The sequence below is a fragment of the Tamandua tetradactyla genome, chromosome X (genome assembly GCF_023851605.1).
Source record: "Tamandua tetradactyla isolate mTamTet1 chromosome X, mTamTet1.pri, whole genome shotgun sequence".
Taxonomy (NCBI): Eukaryota; Metazoa; Chordata; class Mammalia; order Pilosa; family Myrmecophagidae; genus Tamandua; species Tamandua tetradactyla.
This window is the reverse complement of record NC_135353.1, coordinates 130,473,683-130,494,979: the sequence shown is the minus strand read 5'-3', so window position 1 is coordinate 130,494,979 and position 21,297 is coordinate 130,473,683. Positions and strand designations below refer to the sequence as shown.

Below are 21,297 nucleotides of genomic sequence, written 5' to 3'. Positions count from 1 at the left end.
ATATCAGTGCGTTCAGGTGTTGTCTGCCTGATCCATCATCATAACGTTCATCGACAACTTTTCACTCAGTTGATTTTAGCAGCCACTGGTGACTAGATCCATACTTAGAGATTACAAAATAGGCGACTTTCTCACCATTTTATCATAAAAAATGTAAAACATACAGCAAATTGAAAGAATTGCACAGTAGGTAATCATATATCTACCACCTAGATTCAATAATTAGCATTTTGCTAAATTTGTTTTATCACATGTCTGTTCATCCCTCTAACTGACCAGTAATCCATTTTAGTTTTTGGTGTATTTAAAAGTAAGTTTCAGACATCAGTACATTTCACCACTACACTTCAGCATGCATATTATGAAACAGAGTTTAATATCTGTTTAAAATTCTTTTCTAAGGTAAAATTTACATATCTTGAAACACACAAATCTTAGAGCACTATTAGGGAGTTTTTGACAATGCATACATCCATGTAATCCAAATCCCAATCAAGATATTATCATCATTTTAGAAAGCTCCTGCATCCCTTTCCCATTCAGGATGTTTACTTGTTGGATAGTATGTATAAAGCATTTGTGGACTATTTTCAGAATAATGAGTTGGTTTCTAGGCAATTTCCAAAGGTAAACCAATGAAAGTTTGTTTTTTCTGTGATTATTACAAAGTTATACATTTTTATATATTGATTTGTTTTAATCAACTGCAGCCATTTTTTTCTGGTTGTTGTTCATATTGTCCCATTTTTGGCCAGTTGGAGTCCCATTAAGTTGGCTCTTAACATGTTTTTTTAAGACCACTTCCTTGTTTTCAGGTACTAGAAGATATCCCAGGCTCATCTTGTTCATCTTGCCCCAGATCTAGAATTGTCTACCTCTCCAAGTGGCCGCCATTTTTTTTTAAGAAGGAAAGGTATTTAAATCCATAATCTGGGTACTATACATACTATTATTACTGGGATATCATTATTTTAATGTTCAGTGGCAGAACTGTTTTTAGAAGCTGAAAAGTAAATGAAATTCATGCTGATGTTTCTTCTTATTCAATGATAGGGTTTCTACTTTGCTTCTTTGCTTTTGTAAAGTAATCTTGGTAACTAATGACATTAACATAATTATTCAGTTGTTTTACCCTACAGAGTATATGTGTGTGTAAAAGTTTAAAAATGACTACCAGTGACAAGTCTACTGTATGCTGTTTAAGATTTCTTTGTTCTTTTTTTTTCCCCTTGGCTTTAGGGTATATAGTACTAGGTATGCCCAGTGGAGGAGAAAGAAAGCTTAAGTAGCAAATTAATAAATGTAGAAATGATGAAATTAGAAAATCGTTTTATGACAGTTATCACAATAATTGATTCAGGTAAAAATTATCAAAGGATGCTAAAACTTGCTGGTAAAAGTTTGGAAATTTATATAATCTGAAATAATCTTCCCACATGATAATTATTACTTATGAAGGGTAAAATAGTAATTTTGCTGGGGAGAAACCTGGCAGACAGTACTATCAAAGTTAGCATCCCTAACAATGGGACTAATGGATAGCATTTGATTCCTGATATGATGTACTGAGAAGAGCTCAGCAATGCTCTGGAATTCAGGAATACTGTGTGGTATTCCTGACAAAGTACATAGGAAGATCTAATCAATAAGAAAACATTAGACAGACCCAAACTGAGAGACATTTTAGAAAGTAACTGGACGATAATCTTCAGAACTGTGCATGTCATGAAGTACAAAGAAAATCCAGGAACTGTCCAGATTAAAAGGACTAAAGGAGAATAAAGAAACATAACTAAATGTAACCCATGATCTTCTTTTTATTATTGCTATAAAGGATATTATGAAGACAATTGGTACAAGGTCTATAGATTAAGTAACAGTCTTTATTCAATATAAATTTTCTTATTTTGATAACTATAATATGGTTATTATAAGGAATTTCTTATTTTTGGGAAATATATAGATAAAGACAGAAGGATAAAGAGATAAAGTGAGAGACTGAGAGGGATAAAGCAAATGCAGTAAAATTTTAACATATGGGGAATCTGAGTGAAGAGTAATCTGGGAACCTTAAACTTTCTTGTAACTCTTCTGTAAGTCTAGAATTATATCAAACAACAACTCCATTTTAAAGTCACTTAAAATAATTCTCCTTCTGTTTTCAATTTACTATACAGTGAGATTCATTTGTTTTAATTTGATTTTGACTTAATTTGGTGTTTCAATTATATAAAAAGTTTACATGGTTCCAAAGTCAAAACTACAAAACAAATTACCATTCAGAGAGGTGTAACTTTTGTATCCCATCCTCCTCCGTTCCTACTGGTAATGACTTTTTATTAGCTTTTGGTTTATCCTTCTTTAAGTAAGGAAATACATACAAATATTCAAAGTTTTCACACAACAATATATTCTTTATGATTCCATAGCAGTACCTAGAGGATCTTCAGGGAGTTTTGTTTTTGTTTTTTAAAGAAAGAGAGACACTTGTTTGTTGTGGGAGGGAAAACTTCAGGAGAGGGGATGGAAAATAATTGTGGTGGTTTGGAACTGCATGTACCAACTGTATGTGCCCCAGAAAATCATGTTCTTAAAGCGAATTCATTCCTGTGAGTATAAGCCTATTGTAAGTAGGACCTTTTGATGAGGTTACTTCAGTTAAGGTGTGGCCCAGGGTGGATCTTAATCCTCTTACTGAAGACCTTTATAAACAAGATGAATACACAGAGAGAAAAAGTCACAGAAGCAAGAAGCTGAATGCAATGAAACTGAGGAGAGAAGGGAGATGCAGAGACCAGGAGACACCAGGTGCCAGAGGAGCCAAGGATCGCCAGTAGCAGGTCCTCGGGAAGAAAGCATCACCTTGATTCGGACATTTTCATGGCCTCAAAACTGTAAGCTTGTTAGCTAATAAATTGCCAGTGTTTAAAGCCAACCCATTTCGTGGTTATCTGCATCAAAGCAGCCTAGGAAACTAAAACAGTAATATACAAGTAGAGGAGTTAGCCTTAGGTGGCAGCCGAGAAAGCAAGGTACAGGGGCTCCTGTAGACACAGGTAGATGAGAGGTAGGAAGATCAAGAAGTTCTCTTCTAAGTGCTTCTATTTTTCAGTGAACTAAAAAGTGATCATCAGCTTGGAATGAGTAAGGAAAGGGGTTTGCTGTAGATTCAGAAGAGCAAAGGTCTGAAAAAGAATCAACTAAGGCAGTGGTTCTCAAATTTTAATATCACAATCACACAGATTGCTGGGTCCCACTCCCAGAATTTTTGGTTCACAGGTCTGGGATGAAGTCAAGAATGTGCATTTCTAACAAGTTCTTGAGTGTTCTTGGTGCTGCTGGTCTGGGAGACATGGTTTGAGACCACTGGACTAAGGAAATATAGTAGGGCTGCTGGTAGCATAGGGGCTCATTTGAGGTTTGTGGTCATGAGTTTGAGGCAAGACCAATCAACGTGACTGTACATTTGTACAAAGCAGTCATCACTTCAGCTGGCAGGGCTCGGGTCTGGAGTAGGTAGAAAGATGAATTGAACCAGGTTTGGGATTCAGATGAAGAGAGGATAATGATTTCATTGATAGACAACACCAAATAAACATATATCTTTATTTCTTCTTTTCTACTTCTAGCATTATATAAATAAAAAAGCTTAAGATATCAACAAAGAAAGTGGTGGGGGAAGAAAATAATATATAACAATGAGCTAAGAATACAGAGAAAGAAACTAGAAAGTTTAGACTGAAAAGGAACAAGTGCAAATAAAGGAAGAACTGGAAGAAGATTATATGGGCTGATCATATTCAAATCTGGTGGTAGCTTTGCTGATTCACACTGAGGAGAAAACAGAATAAACATAGTTACAATAGGGCTACCAAGGAACAGAATTAGGATGGCTAAGCTTTGAAAAAACAACTAGCATAATATAGAAAAAGAAGAGTATTTATAATGAAGTTTATGAATTAGAAGGCTAATAGGCAAACACTTATTTAATCATAAAAATAATGCTGCCAGGTCAATACAGCAGTCACCTTCTTTCTCAGAAGTTCTAGGTGGAGCAACAACTGAAGAATATTTTTATTCTAGCAATTAAAAAATATTCTGTCCTTTGTGTCATATATATATATAAAATAAAAAGCTTAGAAGAGTATATCTAGAAATAATTGGAATGCTAGATAAGGTCCAATGAGTTAAATAGTATTTAGGGTAAACACAGTTGTAGGTTAACAATTATGGGGAAGATAAAAACTAACTGGTTCTTCATCTCAAATGAAAATGAAAAAAAAGGGAAATGATACTAAACTGCAGGGCCAGCAGTTACACAGATGAACAGATAGTGGTTAAGTATTAGAATTGGACCAAAACAAACTGCAGAATCCCTTCATTATCTTCATTAAATTATAGGAAATATTTTAATTTACTTGAGAATGTTTATTGTAGTGATGAAAAGGGGAGAATATCATAACAAATCTCATCTAGTCCTAAAAGTGTAAAACTGTTTTAGAAAATAAACCCAAGGTCTTGAAGGAATAGATGAAAATATACTTAAATAATGAAGAGATAAAATAAAACAACTTAAAAATAATTTTAAAATAATCTCACTACTCATGTTAGTATAATTCACTACAGAAATGTCATTTTATGCAAACAACTTAATTTCTAAAACTATCCAAATAGAAATAGAAATTCAGTGCTTGTGCTTTATAAAAGTCCATATATCCTTTTATGTACCATTTCTTAAGAAAAATGAAAAGGTGTATTTCTGCTTATGACTTATAAAAAAATTCTTTATCTTTGGGGGGGTGAGGGAAACTTTTCACAATTGCTAAGTTGTAAGGTAATTATTCATTATATATAATTTCCTAAACTTAAGTGTTGATTGAGTTTAAACATAATGCTATTGCATGGTGGTGGGACTTTTTAATATTTTCAAAAGGTGCCTGAGGTTTGTCATATTGAAAAAAGAAAGAAAAAAAATTTACCACCACACGCAAATATAAAGGAGAAGAAAACCCCAACCAATTGCACCACGACCGGATGGAGGAGCCCAGCTGACACAACCAATACAAGTTTCTGTGCAAGGGAAACTTGGGGGCTCAGCTCCTTTTACTTCAGGAGAGCCTGAACTGTGAGTATTTCTTGATCTCAACTAAATAAATGATCCTTTATTTCAACTAACATTTGATTAGCTGAACACTAAAAGTGAAACCTGATTCATGGTGATAAGACTACTCTAATACCAGCAACATTTTGCTTTTAGAATCACTAAAGTAAAATTCTTGAATGACACCACTACCTCGATGAAAATGTGGCTATATGATTTTATTTACTTTAAGAACTTTAGGACATTTGAGGTACTTAAGCTCATATTGAAAATATAATCACAGTGCTTATACTATATTTTGTATATTGCCATGCAGACCTACTTGCATCAATTAAAGTTATTTTCATATGCAATACATTTTATTTCTAGTGTATTATAAATTATCTATAACCTGCTAACTTCATTAAGCTATGTGGTCTTTCTCTTTTCAGTTATAGTATTTCCTTATTACATTGTGTATAATTACCAATTGAAGTTTAAATTTGGTATTTCAGAAATAAATAAGGTGAATATTACCGGAAAGAAAAAACTAAATACCCTTTAGTTAATCCCACTAACTAAAATTTTAAAATTGCTTTTTAACACAAGTAAGCTTATAGAAAAACCTAATATATTGCTAACAGCATTCTTTCCAAAGTAATATATTTTCAATTTTCATTCTGTTATGCAGCAATTAATGCAGTTTTAGAAGCATGGCCTGCATGATTCAGTGACTATCAAGTCAAATTAAAAAACAGTGAAAGGTTGCTACCCTTCCCCAAATAGGTATGTATTTTAACATGGAAACTGATGTTTTCACAAACACACAAAACTGCATTTAAAAAGTTACTGCTGGGTGGGCAATGGTGGCTCAATGGCAGAGTCCTCGCCTGCCATCCTGGAGACCTGGGTTCGATTCCTGGAGCCTGCCCATGCCAAAAAAACCCCTACTGCTCACCTGGTGTGATAGTGAAATCTGTTGGGTCCTGCCCTTTAGTGAAGTAGCTCTCCACGAGCCAGATAAAATTGGCAGGGGTAAGGTGGTGGTGGCAGTGGGCACTAACATAGGGTTATGAAGTTCACAATTTGCCAAGGAACAACATTACAAAAACACTTACCATGTACTATCAGAAAACCATTGCAGCCACTTTAATATAACATATGGGTCACCAGTCATGTCAATAGGGAAATTAGTCCACTATGTGAACACAGGGGTTTGTTTTTTGTCCTCACAGGCAAATCTAAATCCATCAAGCGTCAATAAATGGCCTTAAGTATAGTAAGCAATTGGCACATTATAATGTGCCAACCAACCTTAAAGGAGACAGAAAATCTGATATTAATATTAGAATAGGGTCTAATCTGCTAATAAATAATTGTACACTAGACATCTAATACGTGGTTCTAAATGATGGCTACTATTTTATTTAAACAAATACATTGCTTCTTTTATTCTCTTAAATTTGAGAATAAAGCAAAATAAGAAATGTTTACTGTTGGTATCTTGTCCAACTATTATTTGTTTATTTTGCTTGTAGATTAGGGCTGAGAAAAGAGCATATCTCTTTTCTAGAGACATCTTGATAATGGCTAACAGGAACAGAAGGAAGTTTGAAGAGATAAGCTCTAAAGGGTGTGACGAACATTCTGATGAATGATTTGTGATTCTTTAAACTTTGAACTTAGATACTATAATGGGCATGCCAAATTAAAACAAAAAAAAAACACCTTTTCCATAAAAGTAAAACTAGATGGCATTATCTTTTCTTAAAATTGCTGATGTGGATAATATTAAGTCAGTCATGCTTTTGACATGACCCAACATTCATAAAGAAAATGCTGATCATATTGGGTAAGGAATGAGGTTTGGTGAAAAGGATCCTGGGCTCTAAAAGTCAAGACATATCTTAGTCCCAAATTGGGCACTGCCATTTAAGAGCTGTGTGGCCCTGGATAGGGGTTATATATAACTTCTTCTGTGATACCTATACTTCACACATTTATTGGAAGGATTATGTAAATGAAATAATATAAATGTGCTTAACACAGTATCTGGTAGACAGCAAGTACTAAATAAATATTAGTTAATGGTTTGGCCATCTAGCTCAAGCGTTCAACTTTGTCTGCTCCCTGAGGAGCTTTTTTTACATGGACAAGCACCGGGAATCAAACCCGGGTCCTCGGGCATGGCAGGCAAGCATTCTTACCTGCTGAGCCACTGTGGCCCACCCCCTGAGGAGCTTTTAAAGAAAACCATTGCCTGCAGCCCATTCCAAACCAATGAAATCAGAGTATCTGGGGATGAAGGCAGGCATTGGTATCTTTAAAAAGCCCTTAAGAGGATTCTCATATACAGCCAGGATTGAGAACCACTGAGAATCCTTTCTACAAAGTACCCCAAATCTCAAAAATCTCCAGCAGTAAGACCCTACTACCTCCCAAATAGATTGTTCCCTTCTAAAAAAGCATTTCCTTAAAAGGAGACATCTGTTTGTGCAATTTCTATTCACTGGTCCTTGTTCTGCTTTCTGAAGACACATGTAACAAGGTGAAATCCTTTACTTCATGGACTTGTAAAGCATTCACATCTCCAGGGTAAGGAACCATTTCCTTCAACTTGCTCTTCTGATGTGATGTGAGCTCTTCTCCCCATTTGGTCTGTGGCTTTTTCTAAGTATGCTGCTCAGGATGAAACTATGTATTCCAGGTGAGACTCCGCCAGCTTGGAACAGAGCCAAACTAGTAGTAATAACTTTCATTTAAGATGCTACAGATCTAAGAATTCAACCTAAGATGGAGTTGGTTTTTGTTTTCTAGCCACATCACACAATTCATACAGTGACTGCAGTGAATTGTTAATTGTGTTTTTCTTAATGTAAGTGAAGCCCTCCTTATACTTGTTTAGTTGATTTTTGATAGCCAAACTTAGAATTTTATATAAATTTCTACTAAATTCCAACTTTCATTCACAGTATTTACTGTGCTAATTGGTATGCACAGGCAAACAAAATAGACTTAGTTCTTGCCCTAATGGAGCTTAAAATCTAACAAGGGACAAGAAGAAAACAAAAAACTTACAAATGAGGTTTTAAAGTCATTTGAGCTATCTGAACTCTCCCCTTCATCAGGAGATATACGTTTATACCTGAGCCCCTTGAAGGATCCCTATGTAGTCACACTACCCAAGTCACTTTTACAGCCTCCTTTTCCTTTGCTGGTAGTTGAGATTATAGTATCGATTTCATTTTTGGCAGCCTGCCATACTTCCCTAGATTGCCTTTCCTTTTAGAATCGTTTTAGATCATAAGAAACATGCCTGTAAGTTTCTACAAACTTCGTGAAATCTGTCTTCCTGCAGTCGAGACACATGACAGACTGACTCAGTCTTCTTTCCTTCCTTCCTCCATCTCTCCCCTTCTACTGTTTTGAACCCAGGCTCTTACCAGGGATTACGTAACTTCTTCTTTACTAGCCAGTTCCTCTTCTTTGGAGTTGATCCCCCTCTTCACAATAATTTAAACCTGAATTTTACCCCTCTACCTGAATAGTTTCTTATTGATCAATTTATACGTAGAGTTTTAGGAAAGCTAAGTGCTTTCTATTTTTTTTCTCTATGTCTAATATCAAGTCAGGAAATTGTTGTGATTCAAATCCACCTGGCATTTTAGCATTTCTGGGTTTGAATGCACACTCCCACAAAAATGTTCCCTAAGAGTAAGGTTTCTGCCATATTCATCTTTGTTTACCAAGCGGTATTTAGTCAGGTATGACATATTTATTAAACTGAGATTAATCAAAGGTATTTTTAAAAGCTAACTTTTAATGATCACTTGATATGTGCTAGGGCTTAAGCTCTTTATGTGCATTTTTCATCTTTGCAAATGAAAAAATTGAGGCTTAGAAAAAATTCAGTTATTTGCCCAAGGTCATGGAGTTAGTCAGGTCTAATTTTGATCCCTTTATGCTACACCTGCTCAGAGATTGCTATTGAGAAATAGGGAAGTCACTCTAAGAAAGGAATGTGAGGAGACCTCCTGGTCTCTCCCTATATCTTCTAGCTCTTCATGATGGGCTCTCAGACTGAGAGATATAATATATAAATATACTAAATGAAATAAACCCTTTACCACAGCTAAAGGGAAGATCAGAGCAGAACACTCTATAAGGTCCTACTATATTTGCTGTTTGTTTGGTGACACCAAAATGCTGCTATATACATAGTGTAGATATCCAAATAGTCCAAAGAAGGAAAGAACTAAAGTTTCCCACAATGTCTGGAAATAAATCATTTATTATTTGTGATTCAAGTTAAAGTTACTGTTTTTTAAAATAGCAAATGACTCAATTTTTGGCATTCTGTTATAGGAAAAATCCCTGAAGACATAAAACGACACAGAAGGGAACATGTCAATTGGCACCCTCACTGTTTAAACCCCACAGAAGACAATGAGAAGTCATATGGTAAAAATGACGACTACTTCCATCAGCAGCTGGTCTTATTCCTCCCATGGAACATTCTTTATAACCAATCACAGCAACCAATTGCCACAAAACTTCTCAGGAGCATCAAATATTACCACCTGTTCCATGAATGAAACATTACTATCTAGTGTATTAACAACATTCTACTCTATTATTTTCATTGTGGGACTGGTTGGGAACATAATTGCTCTCTATGTATTTCTGGGTATTCACCGCAAAAGAAATTCCATTCAAATTTATCTCCTTAATGTAGCCATTGCAGACCTCCTACTTATCTTCTGCCTCCCTTTCCGAATAATGTATCACATTAACCAAAACAAGTGGACACTAGGTGTGATTCTTTGCAAGGTTGTGGGGATGCTATTTTATATGAACATGTACATTAGTATTATTTTGCTTGGATTCATCAGCTTGGATCGCTACATAAAAATTAATCGGTCTATACAACAACGGAAAGCATTAACAACCAAACAAAGTATTTATGTTTGCTGTACAGTATGGGCAGTTGCTCTTTGTGGATTTTTAACTATGATTACCTTAACACTTAAGAAAGAAGGGCATAATTCCAAAATGTGTTTCCATTATAGAGATAAGCATGACGCAAAAGGAGAAGCAATTTTTAACTTCATTCTTGTGGTAATGTTCTGGCTAATTTTCCTACTAACAATCCTTTCATATATTAACATTGGCAAGAACCTACTGAGGATTTCTAAAAGGAGATCACAATTTCCTAATTCTGGGAAATATGCCACAATAGCCAGGAATTCCTTTATTGTACTTATCATTTTTACCATATGCTTTGTTCCCTATCATGCCTTTCGATTCATCTACATTTCTTCACAGTTAAATATGTCAACTTGCTACTGGAAGGAAATCATTCACAAAACCAACGAGATCATGCTGGTTCTCTCGTCATTCAATAGTTGCCTAGATCCAGTCATGTACTTCCTGATGTCCAGCAACATCCGCAAAACAATGTGCCAACTTCTTTCTAGACGATTTCAAGGGGAAGCAAGCAGGAGTGAAAGCACTTCAGAATTTAAACCAGGATACTCTCTACATGATACATCTGTTGGAGTTAAAATTCAGTCTACTTCTCAAAGTACTTGAGGTAAACTATTCAAAACAAAAAGCAGCCTCTCAATTCCAGGAAGAACTAAAAAAGTATGAAACAAAACTCTAGCATTTACAGAATTCAGATATTCTCAAAGCCCTTTTCATATTTGTGATACTTCATTGGTTTAATGAAGTAAAGAAAAGGGAAAGAAAAGCTTAATCATCACTAGATTTTAAATGTGTATGTAAAATCTTTGAAAAATTGTTAACCTAACACTTTTAATATAGATTATAAGATTAAGTGAAATTCATGGCTTTAACAATAACATTAAAGAAAACATCCGTTTTTAACTTTGCTAAAATAGTTATTAAAATCAAGCACATGATATTAATTTAAAGTGTGTGTAAAGTAAGAGTTAAATGCTTTGGGGGCCTAGTTAAAATATTGGAAAATATATGTCCATTTGACATTTTAAAAGCTTGTATAATTTTCCAGTGTATCCACTTGTGTCCAGGCCTTTCTATCAGGTGAAATGATAATTAACAAAATTCCAATAAAAAAATGAAATCACTCACTATCCACCACTGTTTAGAAAGAAATGGAAAGAATTTAAATACTTTACAGTAAACTCAAACAACAGATGAGCTAAGAATCCAATAGCCTAGCAAGAGGACTTAAAGCTTCATCTTACAACAGATTTATGAACAATTTAGCCATCTTGGACCATTCTTTGGTAAAATATGTAGCAAAATTGAAATTGTGTATACCCTATGATTCAGCAAGTCCATACAACTAGTTATACATCTTACAGAATCACTCAACTACATATATGAGAAAGCAAATGTAACGATGCTCAATAAAATACTTTTCATAATACTAAACAATCAGAGACAATCTATTTAGCCATCCATCAGGAAAAGAATGGAAAAATAAACTGTGGTTTAGCCACAAAATGGGGTACTATACAGCACCTAATTAAATGAACTACATCTGAATGCATCAACATGGGGAAGTCTCAAAAACAATGCTGAGTAAAAACAAAACAAAAAAATCAAACCACAAAGAGTATGTACGTTCTGTAAACCTACAGTTTCTCTAATAAAAAATAAATTATAAAAAGGGTATGTAACACATGAAATCATTTATATAATAGAAAAAAATATAAAACAATACCATATTCCTTATGGAGCTATACCTATGCAATAAGAATTATACAACATGCACCACATACAACTTCAAGTTAATGGCTACCTCTGGAGGGATTTGAAGCAAACATGCCAAAATGTTAAGGACTGTTAAACCTGGGTGGTAGATACATGAGTGTTTTTTATATATTTTTTTGTACATTTCTGGATGTTTGAAATATTTTATAACAATAAAGAAAGCCTATAGTTAAAATTAAGTGGATGAATGAGACAGGAAGGAAGAGAAGGAAGGGTGCTTAAAAGAATAAAAAAAGTGCTTATACTTAGTTTTTTTCCAGCCAATCTATCTGGATATAACTGTACAGAATATCAATTAAATTGCATTCTGTGTTGTATAATTAAGGCAGTCATCAAAAGTTTGGCCCAGATAGGTATTTGCCAAGTTCTTTGGTTATACATAGAACCAAAATTCTGTTAACTGAATATATAAAAGTCTGTTATGATAAACTACAAAGATCCATCCATTCATCGATCACAGAGTATGAAAAGTTTTCATAGTCAAATATTTCTTAAAACTTAAGGTAGATCATTGGCTGGGAAATTGTTAAAGAACATGAAGATTTTTGTTAGAGTTGAATTAGTTTTAAAGATATTTGGCTTTTATTACTTAATATTTCTGTAAGTGTACCGGTTGTGTACCAAGGTGTACAGGGGTTTCACTAAGGTGCACGATTGGTCAGTGGTAGAATGCTTGCTTGCTATGCCAGAGACCTGGGTTTGATTACTGGCCCATGCAGCCCCCACCCCCACCAAAAGCAATATTTGAGAATAAAAGTTGAAATACACAAGAAATCTAGGCTCGAAAACAAGTAATAAACTGATGTTAATTACCTTCTCCTAATATATACTGCCTAACTGAAATCCAGCATTTATTTGTATTTTAAAATATGAAAATATTGATGTTCCTTCATGTCCTCAAAATTAAAAGAAAATTATTGATAGACATTTTATATCTCTGCATGTTTCTATTATAAACATATAGTCTGAATGGTTAAGTACATTATAAAATATTATCTTATTATTGGTTTTAAGGAGCATGAAAAAAATACACTCATAGTTCTGGAAACTGTTGCATTTTCTTTACTTGTATTAAATGAGAGGATCCCTATAAAGCCCTGCACAATGGCCTTCTTAAAAAGATATTTTTAAATACACTGAATCAATTCTTGCTATAATGTTATTTGTAAAATAAATTTTGACAAAAAGTGAATCTGCCTACAGTCTCATAATGGATTTTGTTTACTGATAGAAGTTTCACTAATAGAAACCTAGAGTAAAGTAAGAGTTAACCTTACCTTAGAGTAAGCTAGATCCTGAGAATGTTTTCCTGTTTTTTACAGAAAGATGCTACTGATATCAAATTTAAGGCTATTTATTGTATGTCATCTTTTATCAGTTACTGAGTATTAGTGTATATATGCAGGCAATACTGTTCCAACCCAAGGTTTAGTGCTAGAAACACACAAAGAAACGAAATTCAGAAACATATACATATCCTCGCCTTGCTGAAGACCTTCAGAACAAGTTTCTAAATAATATTTCAATAAACAAAAGCAAATGATTTTCCAGAAACACGTTAATGGGCTGATTATTTTTTTAGGCTTTTGAAATATGAATTGACACTTATTTTACCAGATATTAAAATATATTCTTATCCTTCAGTAATCAATCAGATGCAAGGATAAACATCAGTGGAACAGAATACACTTCCCTAAGTAGATTTTAGATGATGTGAAAGTATTCGACAAAGTAATGGTTCTGTAAAGGGTGGGGGTTGGAACAAATGAGAGGGTGACCTAAGATTCTGTTAGTCAAGATGTGCTAGAATTAAGATCTCGCAAAGGTAGGTTTAAGTGTTTATTTAGAAAAAGCTTCCCAAATGATTCTGATTCACTCTCCTCCCTCAGAATCACTGCAAATAAAGGAAGTATCACAAAACCACTAGAGAAGGAAGGGGTGAATAAATAGTGATGTGTCTATTTTTTTTTTTTAGTTTATTTATTTTAATTTATTTATTAATTAAAAAAATAAAGAAACAAAGTAAAACAACATACATAATCAGTAATTCACAATATCATCACTTAGTTGCATATTCATCATTTCTTAGAACATTTGCATTAATTCAGAAAAAGAAATAAAAAGACAATAGAAAAAGAAATAAAACGAACACAGGAAAGAAAAAAAAAAGATTATGCCTACCATACTCCTTACCCCTTGCTTTCATTGATCACTAGCATTTAAACTAAATTTATTTTAGCATTTGTTCCCCCTATTATTTATTTTTATTCCATATGTTCTACTCCTTTGTTGACAAGGTAGATAAAAGGAGCATCAGACACAAGGTTTTCACAATCACACAGTTGATGTCCCTATTTTTAAATAAAGTTAATTTATACCCTCACTTCATACTATGCCCCCCAAATTTAACTGGATTAGAGTTAAATATAAAAAATGAAGCCTTTAAAAGATTAAAAAATATGCAAGTGGTTAACTCATCTGTTAAGCTTTTTATTAAAGCAACAAAAATAACTACAACAAGGTAGAAACTACAGTATATTCTCACATTGAATGATGCAATGTCTTTTTTCATAGCTGTTATCTAGTCGTGAAAACACTCCTAGAAGTGACTGTTGTAGTGCCTCAGTTCAGATGAAGTGGAGAACTGGTTGGGTGCTGATAATAATGGGCAAAGAGCTAGAAAGGAGGTGCTTGGTTTGTCCTAAATTTCTATTTTGTCTTTTATTTTCCCCATCAAGTTCACATGCAAGGACAGGGGAAGCAGAGTAAAATTTATGTTCTTCATTGTTAGGTGCTTTACATGAATTATACGATTTAATCTTCACTGCTATGTGATGTAACAATTACATTTTATATATGAGGGGGTACAAACTGGTATACTTATATTCCATGCTGTCTCTGCTACGACAATGCTTTCCATTTTCATTTCATTCTGCCCATGTACAATAGTGAGTACCGTGAAGCCTTTTGTTTAAAAAAAAGAAAAAAATCAAAGATCTATCTGAAACATGGATGTTAACTCCAGCAAAAATCCACACAAACCTAAGAGAATAAAAAAAAGGAGGAATCAAATTAGGGCATCTTATCTTTAATTATTTTGCTTCTGGCCCAGGAAATGCATAGAGAATCATTATAAGAATTTTGGAAAAGGTTTCTAATTAAGGTTTGGATACAGGAGATGGTGATGCACAGAGGTTCTTTATGCTTTAATAAGCCATGTAAGTTATTGCAGGAACAAGTGTTAATTATAATGGTTATACTCTCTGGTTTAGTAATTCTACATATAACTTTTTCTTTTTAGTTATGGAACATTTCAAATACACAAAAAAGGAAAAACACAATACAACAGTCAATCAAACCACTCAATCACCCAAATTGAATAGATGCTAATATTTTAGCCTCATTTGCTTAAGAGTTCTCACTTACATTTACACAACTAAAATAACAATGTTAGATATATTAAAACCTATCTCATATACTTCACTTCCCCAAGGTGGCCACTCTACAGAAGTTAGTAAATATCATTCTGATGTACATATTTGCACTTTTACACATATGTATGCATAAATACATATTATGTATTACTGTGTTTTTAAAATTTAGTCTTACTATTATATCATTTTATAACTTTTCATTCAAATTAATGTTTATTTATGGTGATAGATTTAGATCTCATTCATTTTCACTCACATACAGTATTTTATTTCATTTTTCCATTTCCCCTAACAATGGGCAGTTAGGTGATTTCCACTTTTTCACTACTAGCAACCATGCTAAAGTGAACACTCCCGCACAAATTGCTCTCCAAAGTGATTTTACCAATTTATACACTTATCCTATCATTAATTAGATATGAGTTCCTGTTTACCCACATCTTCACCAACGTTTTTATCAGATTTACTATCTGTTAGGTGTGAACTGGTATTCACTGTGGTTTTAATTTGTACTTCCCTGATTACTGGTTAAACGAAGCATCTATTTTTTTGCCCCTTTAGGTTTCTTCTTGGATGAATCTGCTGTTCATATTTACCTCCCTCCTTTTTTTTCCCTAATGAGTTGTCTTTTCTTCTTTTTTAATTGTATAAATACTTACATATTTTGGATCCTAATCCTTCATTGTTTATATGCGTTGCAAATAATGTCTAGCTTACTTGTTTTTACTTTGTTTATGGTTTCTTTTATTAGACACCATAAACAAAGTAAAAGACATTTTCTAATCGATAAACCCAAATAAATTATGGCCCTCTGTTCTAGTTTGCTAGCTGCTGGAATGTGCATACCAGAAACAGAATGGCTTTCAAAAGGGGGGAATTTATTAAGTTGCAAGTTTACAGTTCTAAGGCCAAGAAAATGTCCCAATTAAAGCAATCTATAAAAATGCCCAAATTAAGGCACCAACAAGAGGTTACCCTCACTCAAGAAAGGCCGATGAAGTTCTGCATTTCTCTCTCCACTGGAACGGCATATGGCGAACATGGTGACGTCTACTACATCCAAAGGTCTCTTGCTGTGTCCAGAGACAATTTGGCTGTCTCCAAAATGCTTCCTCTTTTAAAGGATTCCAGTAAGCTAATCAAGATCCATCTGGAAGGGTGGGGTCACATCTCCCTCTAATCAAAGGTTAATACCCATAATTAGGCACATCACATCTCTGTGGAGATAATCTAATCAAGTTTTCAACCTACAGCGCTGAACAGGGAGTAAAAAATGTCTGTCTCTGCAAGATAGATAGGATTAAAACACGACTTTTCTAGGGTACATAATCCTTTCAAACCAACACACCCTCTGATATACTTTCCCCAAGAACCAAGCTAAAGAATTTGCAGATGAAATTACCTTACAATTAGCTTGATATTCAATTATAAATGGTACACAGGAATCCAAACAAGATGTTCCCTGAGAACATGGGCATAGAAATATTTTCTGAGTTAAACTATAAAATTCAAACACCTGAGTACAAAAAACAAAACTATTTTAAAGGAATAGAAAGTCTTGGAAGTCAGGAAATAGCCAGACTAAATGATTAACATATCTAAAAAAAGAATCTGTCATTCACTATGAGGTGGGGGAAAATCAGAAACAAAGAGTGCTAGTAAAATCAGTACTGCCCATCCAAGCACAGTCCTAGGGAAAAGAGCCTTGGCTAATGGGTCTGGAGAATCATGATCTTTTGGTAAGGCAATGGCGAGGATTATGGTGGGGCTAGATTCAATTGGTCCTTAGCCCAATGATATTAAACAATGAACTTAGGGGCAGGAGATTAGAGGAGTTAAAAGGGCAGATGCTGCAGTCATACTGCCTCGGTTCATTCTGGCTTTACCACTTACTATGTAATCTTGGACAAGTTGTTTCCTCTACAGAGAAAACAGGGATAATAGTGGTATTTAATTTATTAATTTGTTATGAGGATTAAATGAGCTAATAAACGTATAGGGTTTAGAACATTACCTAGCAAGTAGAAGTATTCAAATATGTTGTCCAAATACCCAAGTGTCAAGGGAAAGACAGGGTAGGTATAAAAAATGGAATGGCCAGAAGCTGAATTGAAAGATAAGAGTGAACATCAGAACCCAGGAGATGCGGAGAAATTGATTTGGCTCAAAATTGGCAGGGGGGAAGTAAGTTGAAAAGGTAATTTAATCTTAGCTTTCATTAACAAAACAATATCCAGGATAAGGAAAGGTAACAGATCCATTCTATTTTACAGTAGTCAGGCCCACACTCTGATGCTTAAGCAAGTAGAAGAGGAGAGTAAGGGCAGGATGTCAGAAGGGGGACAGTTGAAAGAAGGGGATTTAGTCTTAAAGCAGAAGATCAAAAGTAAGACATTAAGCAAAAATGTGTGTGTGTGCATGTGTGTATGTGTTATCTGTGTAGCCTCAGAGAGCAAGCAGAAAAAGGATCACTGAAGGATGGAAGTTACAAGCAGAATGTTTCACCAGATTATAAGAAAGGGTTTCTAATATTGACAGATTTCAAATGAAACAGAAAGCCAATGAGTTATTTACTAATAGAAGTTTTTCTATTTAGTATGAAATATTCAATATAGTATGAATGCCAGCAGGTTAACATTTCAAGCATTTAATAGAGTTTGGATTAGGTATCCTTTAGATCCCTTTAAATCCCCTTTTAGGTTTTACATAACATTTAATGCCTTACTACTGAGTGGCACCTAGAGGCCACCTATCATCATGTTGTGCTATGATACAGTCATGCCGAGCTCAAGGCTTCTCAGCTATGTATGTTTCTGGGGGAAATGGGTAGAGGCAGTGGGGAGGAGGATGTTCATAATGGTCTCTGATGGTCAGGTTCATGTATCAACTTGGCCAGGTGATAGTGCCCAGTTGTCTGGTCAAGTGTATTAGTTAGGGTTCTCTAGAGAAACAAAATCAACAGGAAATATTCATAAATATAAAATTTATAAAAGTGTTTCACATAACCGTGGGAATGTAGAGTCCAAAATCTGCAGGGCAGGCTGTGAAGCTGACGATTCTGATGGAGGGTCTGGACGAATTCCACAAGAGAGGCTCACCAACTGAAGTAGGAAGAGAGGCTGTCTCTTCTGAATCCTCTTTAAAAGGCTTCCAGTGATCAGATTAAGCATCATTCATTGCAGAAGACTCTCCACTTGGCTGATCACAAATGGAATCAGCTGTGGATGTGGCCGACATGATCATGATTTAATTCTATGAAATGTCCTCATAGCAACAGACAGGCCAGCACTTGCCCAACCAGACAAACAGGTACCACCACTTGGCCAAGTTGACACATGAACCTGACCATGACATCAACCAGCACTGGCCTATCTGTTGCTGTGAGGACATTTCATGGACTTAAAATAATGAGCACATTGGCTGCATAAACAACTGATTACATCTGCAGTTGGCTAAGAGGACTGTCTTCTGCAATGAGTGATGCTTAATATGATCACCTGAAGGCTTTTAAGGAGGATTCAGAAGAGACAATCTTTCCGCTTCAGCCAGCCAGCCTCTCCTGAGAGTTTGTTAAGGGCCTTTATTGGAGCTACCAGCTTGCAGCATGCCCTACAGATTTTGTACTCTTACATCCCTATGGTTGTGTGAGACACTTTCATAAATCTCACATTTACAGATTATCTCCTGTTGGTTCTGTTTTTCTAGGCTCTGAAGCTGTTTCCAAAATGACTCCCTCTTAAAGGGCTCTAGGAAGCAACCCTACCTTGAATAGGTGGAGACACATTTCCATGGAAACCATCTAATCAAAGGCTATGAACCACAATTGGGCGGGTCACATCTCCATGGAAACAATGAAAAAGATTCTACCCGGCAATATTGAATAAGGATTAAAGGACATGGCTTTTCTGGGGTATATAATAGCTTCAAATCAGCACAGTCTCCAAGCAGTTTCCTGAATCTTCTTTTGTAGTGAATTTATTCAATGTCACTTGCATAGTGCATAGTAAGCATTCATTAATATTTATTGATAGATAAACTGTTTAAACTATATTTACAATGAGTTGATAGATTCAGGGGACTTTGTGACATTTATGTTAGGTGCTCAGGCTTTGCTTTCGTACTGATCCTTGGCTTTGCCCTGTATAATCTGAGTGGCTGAACAGGTTATCACACTGCATTCTAAAATGGGGATAAGACACTGTCAGTGTAAACCTGGCTCAAGAGCATGAACTCAGGCAGGAATAGTAATCATTCTAATGTGCTATATGTTCAAATTTTATTCAATAGTCAACTTTTGACCAAAAGATCTCAATGCCTTTGAGCAAAACTGTTGGAAGAGCTGTTATAGGCCCTTTGCAGACATTTCCTTTCCATGCTTCCTGCCTCTTCTTGTGTCCTCTTACTTATCAAGACTTTCTAGTTTCCCCAGTACCCCCACCCCTGTTTTTTTCCTTTCTTGTACTCAGCAACATCTCTTTCTCTTCCTCAATTCAGTTTATCTTTGTTTTCATACTTTCTCTTTTAATCGTCTTTATCACAATTTAGTGTCCTCTTTTATTTTGTCCCCTGATCTGTCAGAAACAGAAATTCTTCATATCTGTGTGGAAATTCAGTTTGCATTCAAAAGAAAACACTGTTTCCTCTGTATTAAAACCAGCTTTCAGCTGGCTGCAAAGGGAACTGATGAGGTTTGCATACATGTTCATATTCAGTTCCCCTTTGTGGCTAGTGAGACTTGAAAAATACTGAAACACAGGGTCAGCGCTTGTGGGGACTGATTATAGGGTTCCAAATATATGTGGCAAGTAGTGAGAAGAGTCAGTTAAATAAGTAAGCGAGTCTCATGGTCTGGTAGTTTGACACTAATGATCCTGAAAATAACAAAACCTTCAGTAATGAGGAGTATAAGCATGGTGGGGGGACAAAGCCACGACAAGCTAAACTAATCCTCTTTGTACATCCATTTAGGCTCCAGCAGTGAAGAGGTTAATGATTTATCCAGACATCAGTAGCAAATTTTTGGAAGTAGCAGACATATCTTTGTTTTACTGAAAAGCTAGATTAATATTCTGGAAATAGAAAAGAGAGAGGTTATTTACAGAGGATAAAAAGTATCAAGGATTCACGATAGTTCAAAAATACCTTTAAATACAAGGAATAATAAGAAGACACCAGCTTCAAGAACAAAGCGGGACACAGTAGACATCCCTTTAAGAAGTAAAATCTCCTTTTCTTTTTGGACTATAGCCAAAAAACAATGGACTCTGAAGCAAATATACCACATTAATCCCTAAGGAATGAGTCAATGTACAGCATTTTGAGGAAAAAATATAAAAATCTAGTTAGACAATTAAAATCACAAACACATTAAAAGAAATGTGGGGTATACAGGTGGTTCAGTGGTAGAATGCTCCCCTTTCATGCAGGAGGACCAGGGTTCAATTCCCGGACCATGCATCCCCACCCCTACCAAAAAAAATCAGTAAAATGTGGTAGATTAAGATAAAAATGGCTTGGGATTCTTTGTAGCTTCTCCCATCCAAGATGGAGTCTGTTTTCCCACGTCTCGAATATGGGCTGGTATTGTGTCTTGGTTTGACCAACAAAATGTGATGGACATTGTATGACTTCTGAGTTCTAGCTGAGGCTCCAGACATGTGAATGAGGCCATCTTGGTCCATCTAGCATCAGGTGAGCTACAAGATAATCAGATGACTAAGCTGCAGGGTACAGCCCCGGGTGAGACAAGCAGAACTGTCCAGCTGAGTCCAGAACAAATTGAAGAATTGTGAGCAAATAAATATATGGGGGCTATTTTAAATCTGGGGGGTAGGTTGGTAAGCAGCAATAGATAAATGATGCATATAAAGTATAAATGAAGAGTATGTGTAGCACTAATTTCCAAAAATCTAGTAAATAATTTCTTTCACAAAAAAGACAATGCTGGGATTATTTACCTTGAAATTGCTAACTCTGTGTGTGTCTGTATGTGAGACAGAGAGAGAGAGTGGGAGAGATTTA

At 35.1% G+C, this 21,297-nt stretch overlaps 2 protein-coding genes across 10 annotated transcripts in view; one reads left to right on the top strand and one right to left on the bottom strand.

Moving 5' to 3' along the window:
- CASK (calcium/calmodulin dependent serine protein kinase) overlaps window positions 1–21,297 on the bottom strand; it is a 533,324-nt gene that overhangs the window by 181,562 nt on the left and 330,465 nt on the right. The window lies entirely within an intron of this gene.
- On the top strand, window positions 4,975–11,837 carry GPR34 (G protein-coupled receptor 34). 2 transcript variants are annotated; one of them, XM_077146588.1, is made up of 3 exons: window positions 4,991–5,125; window positions 5,772–5,866; window positions 9,446–11,837. In XM_077146588.1, the coding sequence occupies exon 3, from the start codon at window positions 9,527–9,529 to the stop codon at window positions 10,670–10,672; it is 1,146 nt and encodes a 381-aa protein (XP_077002703.1). In that variant the 5' UTR covers window positions 4,991–5,125; window positions 5,772–5,866; window positions 9,446–9,526; the 3' UTR covers window positions 10,673–11,837. The 2 variants fall into 2 exon arrangements, with proteins under 2 accessions (XP_077002704.1, XP_077002703.1); XM_077146589.1 differs by lacking the exon at window positions 5,772–5,866 and having other exon boundaries at window positions 4,975–5,125.